Raw genomic sequence first — 20,198 nt, forward strand, 5'->3', positions numbered from 1 at the left:
CGATAACACAAAAATGCAGTGGAGCATACAGTCACTTTTTAGCCTTGTCATTAATACAAGCTTTCTCAACTGCTTCATTTCCTGTTTTTATAGCCTTCGTTTGAAATATGTCAATTTTTAAGACATTACACTATATTCAGCTACGGTATTATTATATTGCTATTCACATAATGCATATGAATATCAAGTTGGAATTAACCGGCAATTGAAAGGGAGATAAAAACAAAAAAACATGGCAGACTTCAATGTAGTTTTTCCTCTCTTCTTTGGAATGAATTTTGCATGGATTGTTTGTCTGCAATGCTTTTTTGATGGGGCATGAGAATTCTCAAAAACTTTAATTCAATTAGACTCCTAATGGAATAAAAGCTAGTAGTTGCTTGTGATTGGGATTCATCTGAAACTGCTGCAGACATGCATTATAATCCATTATACATGAGTACAACCACATTTTGTAGATTTGGAGGTCATGTCTTTGATAGGGTTCTTGTATGTACAGGTAGTTGCGTATGTTATTGAGTATCACTCACAGGTTTGCCTTCAGGTCCTGGTTTCCCAATCTTTCCTCGGCGCCCCTAAGGAAGACAAATAAAGGAGATTGAGATGAGAGAGTAAAGATGCAACAACAGGTGTTACTCTGTACACATGCTGCCAGCAAATAAGGCTTGACAGCAACTCCTGTCGCACTCTCTAATTTGCTTTTAATTAACAACAAGAAAACAGCTTAATTGCTGCACCCCGTGTGGCCTGCAAGTCTTTGTTCTCTCCTCTGGTTCACTGTCTCCTCATCCAGCTGTGCCAGTCCCTTGTGCATCAATCAAAGCAGGGAGCAAATACAGCAGCGGGCCGGCAAAGCCACAGAGCTAGCCGGTATTGACGAGCAAGGTCAGGGGGAAGTGATCGTTTTACAAAAAAGACTTGAGTCCTTGAAAGTGTGCTGCACATCAAAGACTCACTCACATCTTAATGATATATACTGTATAAGGCTTTCTGAAGCAAACTAAAGTTAGTATGATTTACAGCAAGAGTGTAGGCGAGTTGGGGCTAACACCCTTGTGAGAAGAATCTCAACTGCGAATATCAGAATCAAAATCAAAATAGCTTAATTGTCATTGTACCCCAAGGAGAAACGGAATTGAATACAGTTAGCTAGAATCTGTCCAAGAGACAGAAAAACAATTACCAAGAGACAGAACGGGAAACCCGATGAGTGGCCCAAAACGGCGTTGGTAAAACATAAGGAAGGGGGAGGGGTGAAGAACAGGACTACAGGACTACACTCGCGAAAAGTTAGCCTAGAGTATGATTTTTGAGAAAAGAAAAAAAAACTTAGCAAACAGCTACATGGGATTGGGTAGGGGTAGCCGATAATAGCCATTGATTGTATTGCATTCTGTGTAGTGTGTCGGCGTGTGCGAAAGGGTATGCTTGCCAAAACATATCGTCTCGTTGCCATTGAGACAACTCCATCCTGTCCTGACAGTGTCCTGAAGCACACGAGATGGAGAGATAAAGGCTTTTGCTAAGGCTGAGACAAAATAAGATGCTTTTAGGTGAGGCTGATTATAGTCAGTCTTACATCTCTGTCTGGACCTCTCAATGGGCATCAATTACCGGTAGCCAAATTTCTGTTATTTCTTTGAAGTGAGCCATCAAATAGGCGGGTGTTATCTGCAGGTGTTGAAATTTTGCAATTACTCTCTTAGTTCACACACCTATTGAATGCCCCCACCTATTTTGGATGCCTGGGGTCGCCGCCTAAGGTTTTTGCAATTTAAAATATGTCCCTTGGCTCATTAATGGTTGGGAAACAATGCGAATGTAATCAACAAAAACAACATGTGGTATCTGGTTTATAACTAAATATGATTACACCTCTAATTAGGGTTTCATCATCTTACACAATTGTTTGGTTGAATTTTTCTAATTTGCATGCATTCCTATGGCTGGAACGAAACCAGTTCACAAAGAATCACAAAGCAACCCCAACTGATTCCACCAACGGTCCATGTTGACTTTAAATAATTGGCATGGATTTTGACGTGCATGTGTGACAGCAACACTGACAAAAGGCCAGAATTCACTGAAAGCTGTTGGTTGTAATAATCGGTTTGCATGGGTATTCGTCTTTTTGTGCTGTGTGGGTTTCATGCAGTTTACACATGACAGGTACATGTAAGAAGCAAAGGTGAAGCACAGTAAATTTCAATCTCAGTAATAAAGGTGGTTCTATTCTGCACTTTGCTTTAGTCATGCTGTTTGATGCGCCGATGCACCTTTGGAATAACTTTCACAAGAAGGATCAGGGCTAATGGAAATCATACATTAGAACATTTTACTTGGTAGCTATGGTAAGCGCTACCTTTTGGATGTGTTCTGATATGCATTGAGATGTTTAAAACACAATTGTCAGCATTATTATTAGAAATATATGGTATAAACCTTACAAAGCGAATATTTATTTAAGTTTGGATGTTGATTTTTCCCATGAATAAATGCAAAAACTTAATAAACGCTCCCTTTGCCAAAAGGTCCAACCATACTGACCTCCGCCACAACCCTTTCTCCCCACCGCATCACAATAAAAGGAGATTACAGAGATAAGTAATTTTGCTAATGAATATTTCATGTTATTATTCCAAGCAAGGCATGAATTATTCAGCTGTTGGAATCATTTCTACACATTTGCCCTAACATTGCTTTCAACTGCAAAGTGCATACTGACCGTGTGTTTTGCATATTATAATTAAGATAAATAGTGGTAGGCCAGTCACAGTGCTCAACAAATTAACTTTAAGCTAATAATGTTTTTTTGGGGCGAGGGGGAGGGCTACCATTTAAATAAACATTAGCCTGAAGCTAATGTTCAGTTTGTAAAATGCTTCAAAATATCAGATTTCACATTTGACAAAAATATCCCCCACAGGGCTTAATCTGCTTTGCTTAATCTTATTGGCAGTGTTGTTTAAACATCCATACAATTTCAGAACGCCTTATTCTTTATATGATGCATATACTGCATGTAAAGGGAACATCATATGTGTGACAAAATAATTACTTGCACTGAAACTTTTTTCGAGAATTCCTCTCTTGGATTAATAGGTCAAATTGTTCAGGAGATTTATGTAGGTTAAATTCAGTCTACTGGATTCAAGATGCCTCAGATAACTTAGCTCAAAAGTCAGAACGCAAAATAGATTTTGTCTGGCATTTCATGTCACTTTGGCTTTTATATTAGTTTGGAACTTCCTTTTGTGTGATGATTAGCTCCAGCTGTCTGTCATCTTTCCTGTCTTGTTGCCAGACGTGTAAGTGTGTGTGTGCGCATCGTCGTGTGTCACAGGTCCCCAGTTTTCATTTGTTAAGACTGAAGTCCCATGTGCGGTCACCTCATCCTGTCTGTCTTTATCTTTTTGTTCCTTAGTCTGTATTGTCATTGAAATATATGAAAAGTATTCAAAACAAATTCATGTAGTTATCTGTTAGTTACGCTGTAACCATTGTCTCAATTCTGTTCCATTTTTTTCTTTGCTTTCACAATTACGCTGCTGGTATGGTGACCACACGTCCCAGTTTAATTATAATCCTGGTTTTGAGCCTTGTTGAGCCTTGTGTCCCGAATCCTGGGGGATTTCGCCAGCTCCATTGTTTTGTCTCACATTTTTATGCAGGTCCCGTCTAGATGTCCCGTTTTTTGTTTTGTTTTTAGTCCAGCCACCAAGCCAATTGTTTGGGTTAAGTGTATGTCAATGAGATGTCATAGCGATTCATACATCATTAAAAAGGAATTTAATAGCTCAATTTATTTCTGTGCTTTACATTGACGTTTTTGTTATACCAGAACTAGAACTACTTCCTGCTTCCGTGTCTAAGAATCATGGGAAATGTCGTCAGTCGTTGGAATATTAGCTGGGCGCTTCCTGCGTTGTGTTTCCAAGGTTACAATGTGGCACCGGGAGCAAAAATGTTGAAGAACCGTAAGTGCATTGATTATTTAGTGGTGTTGAACTGTCAACCAAGATAACACTTAGCATTAGCTCAAGTAATAACACAACCACTTGTCACCAAATTGATTAGCGATTAAATTTGATATAATAGTCCTTTTTGAGAATGTATTGAATGTTTGATTTTCAGCAAAATTGTAGTGTCCCGGGTTTAAATTTTCACAATCTGGTCACCCTAGCTCCAGGATCAACATGTTTCATGGTCTATGATCCATCAGATAACTCCTTCAAGGACTGTTTTAGAGGCATGTTTTGGTGGGTGCTTTAGGCCTTAATGGCTTAAGCTACATGAACACAACACTTTCTGAATTCAATGAGAGCAAGATTCGATGAATAGGCTACTCTCCCTGTTCATTCTATTCACCAGTAAACCCTATACCTGTATCTTAAATTTGAAAAATATTGATTCATATTGATTTTGCAATAAAGAAGGGTTCAGTGAATGTGCATAGTGAACCGGTGAGGTTCAGTACCTCCAAAAAGGTTATAAACCACTGTCTTATTCTTCTTTTTTTCTGTAATCCTACATTTGATACAAAAAATCAAAACAAAATTAGAATCATGAGTTTTTCACACTTAAAAATAAATAAATAAATAAATAAATATAACTCTCTCCCAGCACAGGTCTGATATTTTTTCTGTTGAAGCATGTACACTCAACGCCAGAGAGCACATGAGAAAATACAGTCCAAAGGTGTCTCTAAGCATCAGGCATAAGCGCCACACTGGAAGAGGATATTCTAGCTGCCGAAAATAAAAGAACGTGGGATGACATTAAAAAAGATAAGAGAGGCAAAAATATAATAATCCTTGCTTCATGTACAAGAATCTTTGCAAAGGGGATGGTTAAATGACAAAAACTTTGCATTCCATCAACGTTATGCCAGTGTTTACATAAATGTTTTAATAATACAATGTGTCAATATGATGGTAATTGTAATTTAAATGCCTTAACAAATGGAAGTGAGCCAACATGGCGTGAATCCTTCCTTTCAGCAAAGTAAACTTTAATTTACCACATTTCTAACTCAGTACCCACTCTGTACACTGTGTGTATACCATCACAATTGTATTCCTCTCATCTGGGTCTCTGTTTTTGTGTGTGTCATCTTTCCATCCCTTGTCTCCTCCTCACACGCCCTGTTTCTTGCGCACCCAACTTCCACGGCAATCTCTGTTGCTATGCAACACTCAGTGTCCTATAAATTTGACAACATCCTCGTGCTTGATTATTATTTGAGCGCCACAGCGTGAAGCCCTCCTTCAGGTCATACGAGTAGATTAGAACGAGGGAGGCAAGAGAGAGAAGGACAAAGAAGACAGGATTGCGGAGGAATGGAATTGAGGTGAGATCGGGAAAAGATAAATTTGCTTCTTGAGTAAATTAAAGATATCAGACCCCCTCTAAAAATCAGTAAACCATAAAAAAGTAAGACATAAAGCACTCCACATTAAGTGCCGATTCAATAATAACGGTGGTAGTAAAGCTGTATTAGGAAACAAAGAAACAGCGACGTACAGCAAACAACAGCAAAGATGGAACTTGTGTCTTAATCTACATGAATCCCAACCCCTCCTCGAGCTTCAGCTCTGCAGCAGCTTCTTACGCATACACGAGAACAGCAAACATGGAGCCCAGTCCTGCAACACATGGCCCAAAATGACACCAACAGTCAACAACAACACTGCGGAGGCGCTCTTTTAGGATGATACCATAATCCTTATCCCAAATGTCAACATATTCTCGGAGACGTTTCACGTCTGACTGCTCATGCTTGCCAGAATAACCTCTGCGGTGTAAAAGGCAGAAGGCAGAACGTGCTGCGTTTTTGGCAATAAAGCAAATCTACGGTGAAAATAAGAGGTAATCCTATCCACCTGGCGAATGCCCCTGTTGAGTGGGGTCACGAGATAAGGACTTTTGAAATGAGCTCAACAGGATCTAGCTCAAGCCGGGCGCACTTCCTCTCACACAGTACAGACATCACTTATGCTGTTATGTCATATGACAAGGTCATTCACTATCTACAATTACTGTAGTAGGTTATTATTTTAATTGTACTAGTTTGTCTGTTGGCAGGCGTACACAAAATCACATGACTAATTTTCACAGAATTTAATGGCGTGGGTCAAGGGACATTATCACACCCAAAGGCAGTCACACCAGAATAATTTAGCACTCTCTGTAATGTTGAGGTATTTAATTATCCACAAAAGGGACAGTGCTGAACAAATGTAGACCACCTCAGAATGTAAGGCTTAAACTAACATCATTGATGATTACCAATAGGCTTTTTTTTTTTTTAAACCCCTTAACATCCGCATTTTTTCTGCTGGGCAATTTTTTAAAATGTATTATTTTTATTTTTATTTTTTTTTTACGGATTTTTACTCTTTTACCAAATAAGAATAACATGGGAAAATATTTATTAATATTAATGCTTTTGTTATAGTGGACACCTGGATAGTATGGCTGTAACATGTTGCAAACTTACCAAGCTGACATGTAAAACTTTTAACTTGCGATTGTGATTGGTTAGCTAGGATCATTATATGGAAAATGCACACACAAAATTAAAAAAGATATATGAAAATCGCGGATATATTTGTGGATCTGAAAAACACCAATTTATTTGTGTGAATATTTTTTAGACAAATCTCTCCCCATATAGAACGGCATGGTAGCATTTTTATTTCACTTTTTTAACTCAAGAGCTACGGTTGTACACACGCTTTTGGGTCGACTAGCATTGGGCTAGCATCACATTTACAGCGGGCAAGGAATGACGTGTGCGCGCGTTTCTCGTCAAGCACAGACCTATACGGTAACTGGATTAAGCGTGCGCATGGTGATGTGATGAGCGCAGGACTTCCATACAATATGTAAATCCGTGGATTAGCGGCACTCACTGGAACAGCTTTTTGGGATCCGAAAACATGCATTGTTAAGCGTACGGGAACATTGACAGTACGTTCTTTGCACGTTGACAAGTACCTGAAACCTCAAGGGAGATTTTTAGAAGTGCCGGAGCTCCGTACCGGTGCATTCCCGCCAATTTAAAACACTGCCGGCAAATATATCAGCTTTGTGTTCAACTACAAGCCCAGATTCCACACTAAGTACATTTGTGACTAAACTGTGTTAAAATCATTATTTCAGTAGGAAAACATTTTATTTTTGTTTGCTGGTTTACCGTGAGGTTTTCCTTATGCAAAATAAGTGCCTTGGCTCCACAGGTTGGAAAACACTGGCTCCTGATCTTCGAATTACTCTCAGATCAAATTACAATGATTCTATTATAAAATGAAGTGACTAAATAAGTTATTTGATGGATATAAGACAAAGATGTGTCATAATTCATATCTAATATGGATAGAGCAATGTTTATCTCGTTATTATTACCTCTACATTATGTGCGAATGAGCTCAATTCATGCTCTAAGTAGCTATGGAAACTTCATTCACGTTCTAAACACCACCACACTGAATTTCAAACAAAACGGACAAGATGTGCTTTAATTGCAGACTTCCACCTTTATTTTGAGGGGATTTGAGGTACGGTCAACATTTGCCTCCCAAGTCTCGATACTCCAATCCGACGTCGGAAGTAGAAAAGTCAGTCATCATGCGTATCAAGGACGACGGGGCAGGCGTTTGCTAGCTGCTTACTATATGCAAGCATCATCCGTTTGAAACAAAACACCACAGTCCTGAACGTAGCAATTTCCAGCCAGTTATAATTCTGAGGTTCGTTTTATGTATCAAAAAGCTTGCTTTGGATCAACAAAGACTCAGCAGCGATTCCTTAGGAAGCTAACGGCAATAGTCATCATGAAACCCGAGAAGCTTTACCCGACCTGAATATGATTGCCTGTCGCGTCGCTAGAAGGATATGACGCATATCCAATGATGCGTGCCGTAACCATGGACGGCGCCATATTGGTGTAGCTTCGCTGGGAGTCTGGAGGCGCTCAAATCCCAGCATGCTTTGCGGTGCTAAGGATTGAAATGGTGTTTAAAGTACATGTTCTATGTTAATTAATTCTTTAGGTAGCGGTTTAGTTTTTTTTTATTAATTATTAGTTATGCTATCTAATTCGCTGTTATGTGTATTTGCTGTAACACTGTGATTGTGCATGACATGTGGAATAATGACTTGCCACCATTATGTGGCGTTGGAAGTGAAGGTAAGTGAGATCTTCTCCTTACAGAAAGTAAATTGGGAACTGTTCCACACTGCCTCGTGAGCGTTGGGTTTGCATTCATCAGGGGGGACAAAAAACAAAAAAAAACAAAGGAATGAATGGAACGAACAGAGCGTAGGTGGACATATATATATATATATATATATATATATATATATATATATATATATATATATATATATATATATATATATATATAAAAGGCTTCACCCCTTGAAAATGAATCAAGTGGCTCTGCTAGTTGCCCATCCATGATAAGGTATCAGATTCACTTGCAAATTAGATTTTAGATTTTTGGAGGGGCTTGAAATAAATTCCTTTGACGTCTATCAAAAACCATCAGTCACAAATTAGACCTAACCCTGTATTTGTCTACCAGATCCTGACCTTTCCATGCAGCCTGGTTGCTAGTCCAAACATCGACTGTCGACGCTCTTGGCAGCAGAAATCTTTGCTTTTCATTTCCTCTGCTTGTCTCCTGTGTGACAACCAAGTTTAATCTCCTGGAGGCTAAACTTTCTGACATTAGCGAGCCAAGTTGATTTGCTCCAATGTTATGTAGCTCATAGGAGAGCTGACCTTTTCTTGACTGAAAGACTCATATGACACTCACACTCTTTCTGCCTGAGCAGAGAACACATCTGCCTCTGGGGACGTGTACTCAGGCCACCTGAGCCTTTGTCTGAACGCTGCACAGGAGTTCACTGGAAATTTGCCATCAGCTGCAGCTGTATTTGCTTGGTAAACAAATGTGTACAAAACATGTTCTAATATCCTCAAGTTAATAAAAAAAATCACTAAACAAACAGTACAGGTCTTTGTACTTTGTACTAAGGAACACCTTGTTAAGTTATATGACACCAAAAAAAAAGAATATTGTAGTATTTTTCCATTCTGAATTTTTGCTTCTCTCCAGTCCTAGCTGATAATTGAATAATTTTGAGACCAGTGAATCCTAAAATTCTTTTGTGTGCACTATGGCATATAAAACATTTTGGTTTTAATTAATACAACTTTGTATGAGATGCATATATCACCTTCACTGATATTTTTGGTAGTTGTAAATGTTTTAAAATTAATTACACAAGATAGATTTTTTTTTTTGGGGGGGGGGGGAGGCAATAATGTGCCCTTAGCCCAAACTATAGGAAATTATGGCCTAATATGGTGTTGGGCATTGGTTACATTAAACACATGGCTTTAGAAGAGTTGAAGTGCGAACCAGCTATGCTAACTGGGTGTTTTATTTTTAGGAGAATTGTGTGCCTCTGGTCTGCAAACATGTCTCTTAGAGTGGGGAATGAATTGAAAGGTCACATGTTGTCTTGGAGGCGCAAAATAGTAGGGGAAGTTTGACAACAGTCAGCTCACTTAACAGTGGCCATCAGATGCGAGTTTACAGTCTTCTGACAGGATGTGTTGCAAATGGTCAAAACTGTTTCTCTTATTTTGATTTTTATTCCTTTTTTTTTTAATATTCATCTCACTGTTAGTGGCTTAAATACACATTAAATGCTCAAATTTTGCTTAGTAAGGTCTGAGCAAAAATGATCTTAGTTTTTCTCTATCACGTAACATTTTTTAGCTATACAATCCTCGTTTTCTTAAAAATAATCTAAAATAAATGTATGTGTATGTGTGTATGTAAATAAAACACTAAGATGAAATCGTTGCTGACTTTGGATACAGTGTAAAATGTTCCTTACCACGGTATGCTCATGGTTTCAAGTTTAAGAGAAAAGCCAGCACTAATCCTCTTAATTCCTACAATGCTTGCTAAGTCTAACTTTGTGTTTGCAGATATTGATACTGACCTGGCACAAACAAGTTGCCACATAGCTGTAGATGACTGAAATCGTAATCAGCTCTTCTTACTAAAATCTGACTATAGACTTTGGTTTATCTGGAAGTTAAGTTGTGGAGAGAAAATTTTTTGATGTGATAGGAAAAAAAAACTGACTGCAATTTTGGAATCAGCATGGCAATTTTAGTTTTAATTTGCATTTTCTGTTTGTTTCGAAAATGTGTATAAAAAAACTGACTGATTACAAAAGTACATGTGCAAAGACAAATATACAAAACATAAAACAACAAACACAACATTAAAGCAACATAAGAAAATTTCACAGTGTTTCACCCAGTCATGAGCTACACATTTATTTACACATACATGTTCGAAAAGGAGTAGGAAGAAGCATAAACTTATCAGGTCCTATCCCTTTTAACATACGTTGTAGAATAAGTAGTAGGTATGTATAGTACACCAAAAAACTGCTAGTATACAACTAATATATTGTGATTATTAATAACAAAGGTTATTATAGTAATTATTAATAGTGAACACATTGAATAGTGTGCCTTATGCATATATTGTCATACTTTTACATATACATGTATATATTTTCCTGATCAATGGCAACAATACTAATAATAACACAATAATAATAATAACATCAACCAATGTTACTTTTCATTGAGAAGCACTTCTTCTTCTTCTATACTTTTCAAAAATGTTGATTTGATATTTCCTTTTGAACTGGTCTATGTTTGGACTTTGTTCTAAATCAGTACTCAGTCTGTTCCAAATTTCTACTCCACATACAGCTGTACAAAAACTCTTCAGTGTTGTTCTTGAATACTTTGTCTTTAAGTTATGAATTCTCCTCAAACCATGAACTCCCTGACTCTCTGAAAACTTATTTTTGATATTGCCTGGCAGCAAATTATGTCTAGCTTTATACACCAATTGTACAGTATTGGATTCCACAAGATCAAATAATTTTACAGTTTTAGATTGTAGAAACAATGTATTGGTGCGGTGGAAATATCCTACATTATGGACTGCTCTTAAAGCTCTTTTTTTGCAACAGAAACAAAGGGTTGTAATGATGTTTTGTGTTTCCCCAAACTTCTGAACAATAAATTAAATATGGTAGTGCTAGAGAGTAATACAGAATGTGTAATGATTTCTGGTAGAGAAAATGTTTGACTTTGGTTAGAATGGAGATGCATTTAGAAAGCTTGGATCCAATATATTTAATGTGTGGTTTCCAGCAGATTTTATTATCAAAGATTACCCCAAGGAATTTAATCTCATTTACTCTTTCTACATCTACACCTTCAATTTGCAATTTTACGCACTTCCCTATTTTAACATTACCCAACACAACTAATTTTGTCTTGTTTAAATTTATTGCTAACTTGTTTTTATCAAGCCATCTTTTTACCTTCTTAAATTAAGAGGCAATTGTATCCAAATTAAGATGAATTTTCTCACCAGAAACTAAAATAGTTGTGTCATCTGCAAATAACACAAACTTCAATAAATGAGACACATTGCACAAATCATTAATATACAATATAAACCATTTTGGCCCCAACACTGACCCCTGGGGGACACCACAGTTTATGTCCAAGCATTTTAATTTTAATTCCCCCAACTCCACAAACTGTTGTCTTTCTTGTAAATAACTTCAGATCCAATTCAAGGCTGTATCTCTAATACCATAACGCTCCAATTTACTAATGTTTGCAGCTCGACATGTCAAACTAATGTGAAATGAGCTACCGGTAACTGTGAAATGTATACTCATACTTTCAGCACTTCTTCTTGGAAATGTCAGAAAAACGCAATGCAGGAACCACAGCTTGACTTGCTCCTCATTATGGCCGCAATTAGAGATAGATGGTGCAAAGTGCCGACTTTTGACTTCCCCATGCTGGATGCCATCTCAGGACACTGCACATGCTGGGGAACAAGCCCGGCCACTGGTGCTTGCAGAGATCCCTTGCACTTTGCAAAAGCTTCAATAAAATAGGATTTGTTCCAGTTGTTTACTGAGGGTTAAGAGGAGAGGATGGGGCAGGAAGAGAACGGCAAAGCCGACAGCTGCCTGGCAGGGGCTCAAATGCAGCTTAGCATTTTACCATTCTGACTGGCACACAATGCTCCCCTTTAACTCGCAGCCATCTAAATATTCAGGGTGGTATAAAGAGACGGCTGACACCGCAGCCGACGTAAGACACAGCTCAGTTGGCCGAGATTGCGCATACAGTCTCCTGGCTGAAGCTTTCCATGAAGCCGTTTTTTTTTTTTTTTTTCCTCCCTGAGATCCAGTCATGCAGCCCTTGCGCATGTGCCACTAGATGGCAAGCTAGCTTCATCGCAAAGCCAGCCCGGGTGCCTGGAAGCTCTCTTTTCAAGAGGATGGATGGCCTCAATGCATGAATGTATGATGCATGTTGGGTAACATCTCTAATTAGGCAGTGCGGCAATTAGACTCTGAATAACGTACAGTAAAGGAGATTGGTCAGAAGGGGGCTGAAAAAGAATAAGGGGGGCTTTTTGGGGGAGAACACCAACAATTGTTTTTGTGTAAGCTCACACACAAAGGGGACACAGGTGGGCTTATAAAAGAGCAGCTTATCATCGGGCAAAATATATTACTGAGCATCTTGAGAAAACTTCCGAGCTCTTGCAACTGCCGCGCAGCAGGCACACACCAAACAGAGCCGTAGGCAAACAGGAAATGCAGACAGTGGATGTCTAGAGGAACAAAGCCAATGCAGTCCCATGGGCGTCTCTTTTACAACAGCCACATATTCAGTGATGAGGTTTAAGAGCTCATTGACTTTAACAACTGCTAAGGAGAGGAAAGAGGGGGTGATGATATTACGGGAATTTGCATTTTTATGCGGAGAAGATGATAAATCTACATGAAACTATGAATTAGATGAATGTCTTTGCAGCGTTTCAACGCAAGCTGTTTCGGGTTGCCTGTTTGCCTTTAGAACGTTCTCAGCCCCTAATGGATGCCGTTATTAGTGTTGGCGAGAAGAAATTTCACAGTCTCATCTGGACTTTTGGCTGCATTATTCATCCAGATTGCTCCCTTCCTATGTTTACAGAGTGTGGGTGTTTCATTAATGTGTTCTCCAATAAGTGAAGAGGACAGGCTGAAAGATCTACTTTGAATAAACCCTGGTTCATTTTACCAACCAAATATTTGCGGTCATACAGAATGCACTATGCAAAGATCCACAGGGTGCACTGTAGCGAGTCTTGTGCTTCATATTGCTCACCAAGCATAACAGATTACACTAAGGTCCCCCCATACTACCGTCTGTATAATATCAGGCCAGTGCAATTGCTGCTTCCAAGCATGCCATTACAGTGGACGCAGGCACATGTGACTAAATTGGTCGCGGGCAGGATAAGAGGATGAAAGATCGGACAACCTTCCACTACCACGCCTCTGTGTGTTCTGCAGTGTGGGCTGCATCGTCTCCCCAAACAACCTCGAAACCCTCCGCCCCCGCCGTCAACCATCCTGCACTTCTGCGCGCCCTCCCTCCGCCTTTTGGCCGAGGCAACAGTTCCGCATAAACACAGCTTACCGAGGTGGCATGCATCAATCCGTGCCTGGTGCATCTGTAATGCCCTTTTGAAAGTATTTACATTCTCAGCATTTCCTTGACTTCACCTTAAAAGTGACCCAAAATGCCACCAGAGCATCTTTGCACATAGCTAGACAGTTTGGCGCCAGCGAAAGCTCATTGTTAGGATGACTGCTGCCATGGTGTGAAGCACGAAACCTGGAGGAGTCACGGAGGCCCCTCGCCCTCTGCCCGGCGACATATCGGCCAGGTTTAGAATCAGGTTGTGCATGGCACTCAAAGAAGGCGTTGTTAAACTCAAGCACCGATTGGAGGATCGATTATGGAGCAGGGAGGACAGACGAAATACACGTCACGACCATTGTCGACTTCTAGTGACAACCTCTTAAGTCCCATGTGTCTATTATATAAATAATCATTCAGTAACGGTCCTTCACAAATCCTAATTGGAACTACACATCCCCATTCATGTATGTTTTGACTCATGACATGTACAAAGGAGCTATTTAACCATGCACAGTAAAATATCAATCTGATGTTCAAATTGCATTGAAAGGTTTGTTGAAATTGCAGTTTAATTGTTATAAGATGAAAAAAAAACATAAATGACTGACTGGTAAGCCAATGTACAGTTTGTACACATTCAATATGTCCTTAATCAGACTGTAGAAACATTCCAAAATATTAAACAAAGACACAGTTGTGAAAAGATAGATTCATGCTAAAAATGCCTAACAAGAGTTGTTTCAAACATGGTTTATAAAATGATTGCCAATTGAACAGTTACATTACTTTTGACCTGTGGAGCACACACAGCTAACATCAATAGCTCAGCATCTAATCATATTATTCAGGTGTTTTTGGGGAGCTAAACCCAAGATGTCCAAATTTTGTTTTATGTAACCCGTGGGTGGTATTTTATTTTGAAATAGCCCGGTCAGAACCATCAAAAAGCCCAAAACGGGTCACAATACTGCCCAAAATGTGCATATCTTTATGTCTGATAGGTTGTTGTCGTTTTCTCTTAAATATACCAAGTATTTACTCCCCAAAAAGTTATAAACATCACTTTTACTGTTTTATTTTTTTCAGTCTTGGGAAAATGCAAATTCACACAGATGTCAATCACATTGTTGTCATAGCGATTCATTCGCAATTAAAATCATTTAACCGTTAAATGTGTGTTTTCGTCATATTGGAACTCGAACTACTTCCTGCTTGCTGCGGTCACCACAATCCAAGCTGAGTTTTCTGGCGGCATATTTCCAATATTTCAATGTGTGACTGGCGCAAGGTAAACAGCCCAGCCAGCTTTCAATAGCGGCTGGGACCGAGCAAAAAAAGGTTGGATAATGATGAGTACACGTCTTATATACAGCTGTTTAACTGTCAATCAAGATAGATTTAGCGTTATCAAAAGTAATAACACAAATAGATTGACTATAGATTACATTTATTATAGTTCGCAGTGAGAATTTATTGTATATTTGATTTTCAGCAAAATTGTACTGACCCCGATTTTAATTTTTAAAACCAGCTAGCTGGCAATAGAGGCTAGTGGCTAGCAGCTAGCGTTGAGTGATCGGTATGCTAGGGACAGCTGATGGACTATTTTTCAAAGATAGTTTAATAGGGGAAAATGAATATGCTCACTTCGCCCCAACATTGCAGCCCCCTGTGATTGATAAATTATTCTGTTACATAACATTTTTATTCCATGAACGAAATATTAATCAGAGTACTGTGAATTCAGCATTGCTGGCACATATAACTTATTCGTGCTGCTAGCCCTTTGCAGGGTACTACAAAATATCTGGTATGATTTGGACAAAGTAATTTAAAAGACCAGTTTTAGGTGGAATAACTCAATAATTTATGCAAAGTGGAAAATGTTTTGGGGTAATTGTTGGGTCCTTGTGCGGTGCCTCTCTGACGCCTAAAGTGTCCCAAGGTCTAAGATCTACAGTATGAATGAGGGCCATGATGCGGACAACAACAGCAAAGTTGTCCAATGCTCAAAGGATGCGTTGACCTACATTACCCCTGTCTGAACAGCTCTTTCTCTCACACGTGCGCAAACACACAACAAAAGGTGGCGAACAATGTACAATCAAAGTGGTGCTCTCCATGTCTTGCCCCCTTCGCATTCGCTCCTGTAATTAATGGGCCAATTAATGTGTGTTTATTCTGGACAACTGCAGATGTAGTCGTACTGGACCTCTCTGGGAACGGCGAGGAGTCAGACAGATAAATCAAAGCTCGGTGCATCTGTCCTTGTGAGTGCCAAACGTTTCCCCCGTAACCTTCCTCTTTCCCAGCGGTCCTAATGTGAGACTGCTTCATAGCCAATCAGGTCAAACCTTTGTTTCATCCCCCCTCCCAATGTACTTGACATTGACAAGATTAATTGCCTTGTGCACTGGGCAAATGTGTTACCTCCTGGTGTAATACAGGTGTCAGAAGTGTGACTCTCTGGATTTCCTCAGTATGAAATTCAAGGAGATAAGAATAACCTGTTCCATTTTGCCCAACGAAGAGTTGACGAAACCCCCCCACCCGGCTTGTAAACTCTCACAGGGTGTAAATCATGCCATAAAGTCTCAGCTGTGAGATCTGCTGACCTGTAATTTTCCTCTCTCTCTGTGTTAGTATGTCACTGAGCTTCAACAACCCACATCCAAACTGTAACTACACATGTGCTGTATATCACGCTACTGTATTCAAATGCATCTACAAGGGCAAAGACAATTGATATGATCATCAACTGGATCTGACATTTTGATTAATTTTTTTTTTTTAAAAGCATCAAAGGAATTTTTATGGTACACCATCATGAAGTATATAATTAACATTGTGATCGAGATCACCCACTTAAGTGGTAAATAATATTGATGGACCAGGCAGGACAACTCTTGTGTGTTTAGCCAGAGCAACAATGATAATCATAATTATAAGAAAGAATTGGGCCTTCTTTGGGGCGTGTTAAACATGTAATATAATAGAACCACTGAATCACAGAGCATCATGTTGAGATCTGTTTCATATCACTGAAGAAAAATAAGTCCTTAGTTTTGCTACAAGTGCATGGAATTATTTTTTAAAATCTTTATCTAAATATAAAAAAGGGATACGGGGGTACCAATACCAGTATTTGGCGGATACATCGGACTTATTTCAAAGTACTTGCGTCAGCAGCCGATACGGCCATTTTACGTTCAAGAACTAAAAATGAGAAGAAATTATTTCTGATTGTTTTTTGGTGGCAATTTAAGGTATGAAAAGTACTAGACACTTAGTAGTGCAAGTACTACTTGATATCGGTATGGGTGACTACTCAAGAGTTGAGTACTTGTACTGGTATCAGTCTGAAAAAAAGTGGTATTGAACATCTCGAATATAATGCAACAAAAATACGTGCTTCAATAATATCATTTTTTCAATTTAAATTTTCTTTCCTTCCTTTTTCAATGTGAATTTAACTATTCAGATGACCTTGATGGGAATATAACTTCCAACAGAGTTTTGGAAATGTTATGAGTTGAACATGAAGCATCACAGCTGCATTAATGTAAGTGATGTAATTTACTGTTGCCCAAATCAGCCGCAACCTCCCATGGTGAGCGTCTGGCAGGAAGGTTGGCGTTGCCACCAGGGACTCGTTACCTAATAATCCGGCCCTGCAGGTGTTCCCCGTAGAGGTCAACAATTTGTAAGCGTCACATCGCAGCTCAACGTCTACCCCCGGGAAAACCACAACCATGGGGTACACTGCTCCCAGATCAAGTCTTTCACTGTGGCACTGACTAGTGCCTACTTTGGCATAAACTGGCCAAAACCATAACATATTGAATGAACACTTCATAAAATTATATCAACACATTTGCTTGAATGTCTGTTAAAGGAGATTAATTTGGGACCAGCATACTTTAAATTACAAAATCCTTCTGCCTTACGAAAACAAATGACTAGTAACTATCAAATGGCAAATGAACACAAATAAATCCTAATCCGATACCACTTGTACTTTTGATATATAAAATTTCCCTCCAAAAACAATGACAGGACATTTTAAAGAAATATCTATATATCCCAATATAGCATTTATCCTTATAAATGAAATTATGAAATTAATGTCAATTTTCTATTCTTCTAAATTCAAATTTCTAGTTACTAATCATAAAACGCCCACAAGAGGGTGGCCAATACTGGTATCGGTCGCTGCCGTAGGTGTCGATACTTTGAAATAAGGCTTGCTGTCTTTTTTTTTTTACATTTTACCCTGGTAAACTTGTTGTTATAATTGTTTGACAAGTGTAAAACAAAATGCACAAAATGTATAAGTAATGCAAATCACCTTGACATGAAACTTGAATTTGTGTAATACTATAGTGGTTAACTTAAAAAAATTCTTGTAATGGGGTTTTACAGTGTTGTATTTTGACTCTGGAACGGATTCTCTGTTTTTACTATTTCTTAGAGAGGAATAAAATTAGAGCTAAATAGTTTGATCAGGCTCTAATATAATCGTTAATATAACCTAAGCTCAACAGGCAACAAGCAAAAATGCAGAAGCCACGTGTACAAAATTTAGTATGCCTCATCACTGAATATCTTGTCAATTCACCTTTATCACCAATAACCTCACATACACTGTAAATCTACTGTGCTGCATCTCATCTCACTGTATCTCAGAAAGCTTCTTCACAATTCACTAATTTATTTTGTGGCAAAAGAAAATGCGTTGAACAGTTGGCAAGAAAACGATATAAGTGAAAGATTACACACTCTAGTTGTTCCCGTGCTGGTATAAAAAAGAAACATTTGAGTAGAGGATCAGTGTCAAGAAGACAAACAACCTTTGACATGTGTCGACACAAGGTCACATACAGGAAATGTGGGAAAAGAAAATATAAGGGGTTTAGACACAGCTGTCTCAGGTTTTCAGCAAGTGGCTGGGATGGAAAAAGTAAACACAACTATCACTTCCAAATGACAGCTATTACCACTCTCTTCTTGGACAAGTCCGGCTCCCTAAAGCAGACGACATAGATTTCATTTCAACTTTTTTTGACAGATTGTATCCGCATCATTTTAAAATGTTCCAGCAGCTGTTGTGGAAGGAAGTTTAGATTTTTGTCCTCGAGGGGAGAAAAGAGAAACTGATATGATTGCTAAACAAAAACAAAAAAAATGTGCATGAGGTATTAAATGAATTGGTGGCAGCTTTTGAAGGTGCACTAAATGTAAATGCTGGATGACATTTCACGCATTGAGCTTCTAGTGCGGGGCTAACACATGAGTAAGCAGCCTCATACAAAAGTTACAGTGTGTGAATGCACAGAAAATAAAGTCTAAACTAAAATTAATAACTCAGCTATGTTTTCGCGTGTGACAGAATGAAAATAAATCAATTGTAAACTTTAAATCAATTGTACTTTCTGCAATGCAATCTGTCAAGGCCTTGCTAGTTGAAGGGCTAGCTTATCCAAGCAGCTAAACATTCATAAACAAATTCTACGGAGTCCAGGTGTGCAGTGGAGTTGTCTATTTATATTGTGAAACTGCAACAAGAAACATAAATTAACATTTGCGCTACATACACATGAATAATCATAAGACAACAAATGTAATTAGCATATGCTAACAATTTGCGATCGCGATTAGCATTTTAAATTGACAAACGTCTACAATTTGGCACACATCTAAGCGGTGCATGCTTAGTATGCATAGTTGTTCCATAAATCACTTACAGATGATGCTTGAACATTCAGGTGTTAGATTTTTTGTAAACATACATTTTTTTTATGGGAATAGTCAACAAAACGTCTTACTTAGGGTTAGGATTCACACATTAAGCATGGAAGAATGTTATATTAATAGAACATTAAGCCTTAATATTTTATTTCATTGGCTCAGTTATAAGCCTGAAGTTTCAGATAAATAAATACATTTTCACACAAATCTTACAGTATACATGTACAAGTTTACTGAAGAGTATTTTCTAAATTTGAGTTTTAAAAAATCGCAATAGTCAATTTATAGATTCGTATCGGGATTAATCAATATTGAATCGAATCGTGACCTATGATTCGTGATACAAATTGAATCGCCAGCTACTAGGCAATTCACACCCCTACTTGAACAAGGAAGAACTGCAAGGAAACAACAACAGTGGAGTTGTCCGCTAGTTCCATTAAGATCAATTACTTTTGGTTTCTGACTTCTTCTACTACTACTATTTCCACACGCAAATAACATTAACCACCAGGTGGTGCACCGACACAACGTAACCACTAGATGATGTGCTGACACGATTTACAAACTAAAAACGGTGAACATAACACAATGAATTGGTAATAATTGTGGACATGTTTTCATGTTGTTATGAGCAGTGTCAACATTTGTAGACTGATTATCTGCCAAGCTGATTGTCGACATTTTGATGAAGGCTGCGGTAAGAAATCCCGGCACCTGCCTATTCTCCGTTATGTCGATAATTAAATGAAACACCAACATGTTGAAAATGTGAGTCATGAAAAAATGAAATGTATCTATTTCTCGGTGTTATCATTTGCAAATCATAGTAGCTACT

At 38.5% G+C, this 20,198-nt stretch overlaps 1 protein-coding gene across 1 annotated transcript in view; it reads right to left on the reverse strand.

Annotated features, from left to right (window-relative positions):
• The window catches only part of LOC144061943 (uncharacterized), a 127,797-nt gene that overhangs the window by 62,896 nt on the left and 44,703 nt on the right, over positions 1-20,198 (reverse strand). Inside the window, exon 15 of the mRNA XM_077582896.1 lies at positions 531-575. Within this exon, the coding sequence (XP_077439022.1) occupies positions 531-575 (45 nt within the window). The remainder of the gene's footprint in view (positions 1-530; positions 576-20,198) is intronic.

This window comes from Vanacampus margaritifer, chromosome 12 (assembly GCF_051991255.1).
Source record: "Vanacampus margaritifer isolate UIUO_Vmar chromosome 12, RoL_Vmar_1.0, whole genome shotgun sequence".
Lineage (NCBI taxonomy): Eukaryota > Metazoa > Chordata > Actinopteri > Syngnathiformes > Syngnathidae > Vanacampus > Vanacampus margaritifer.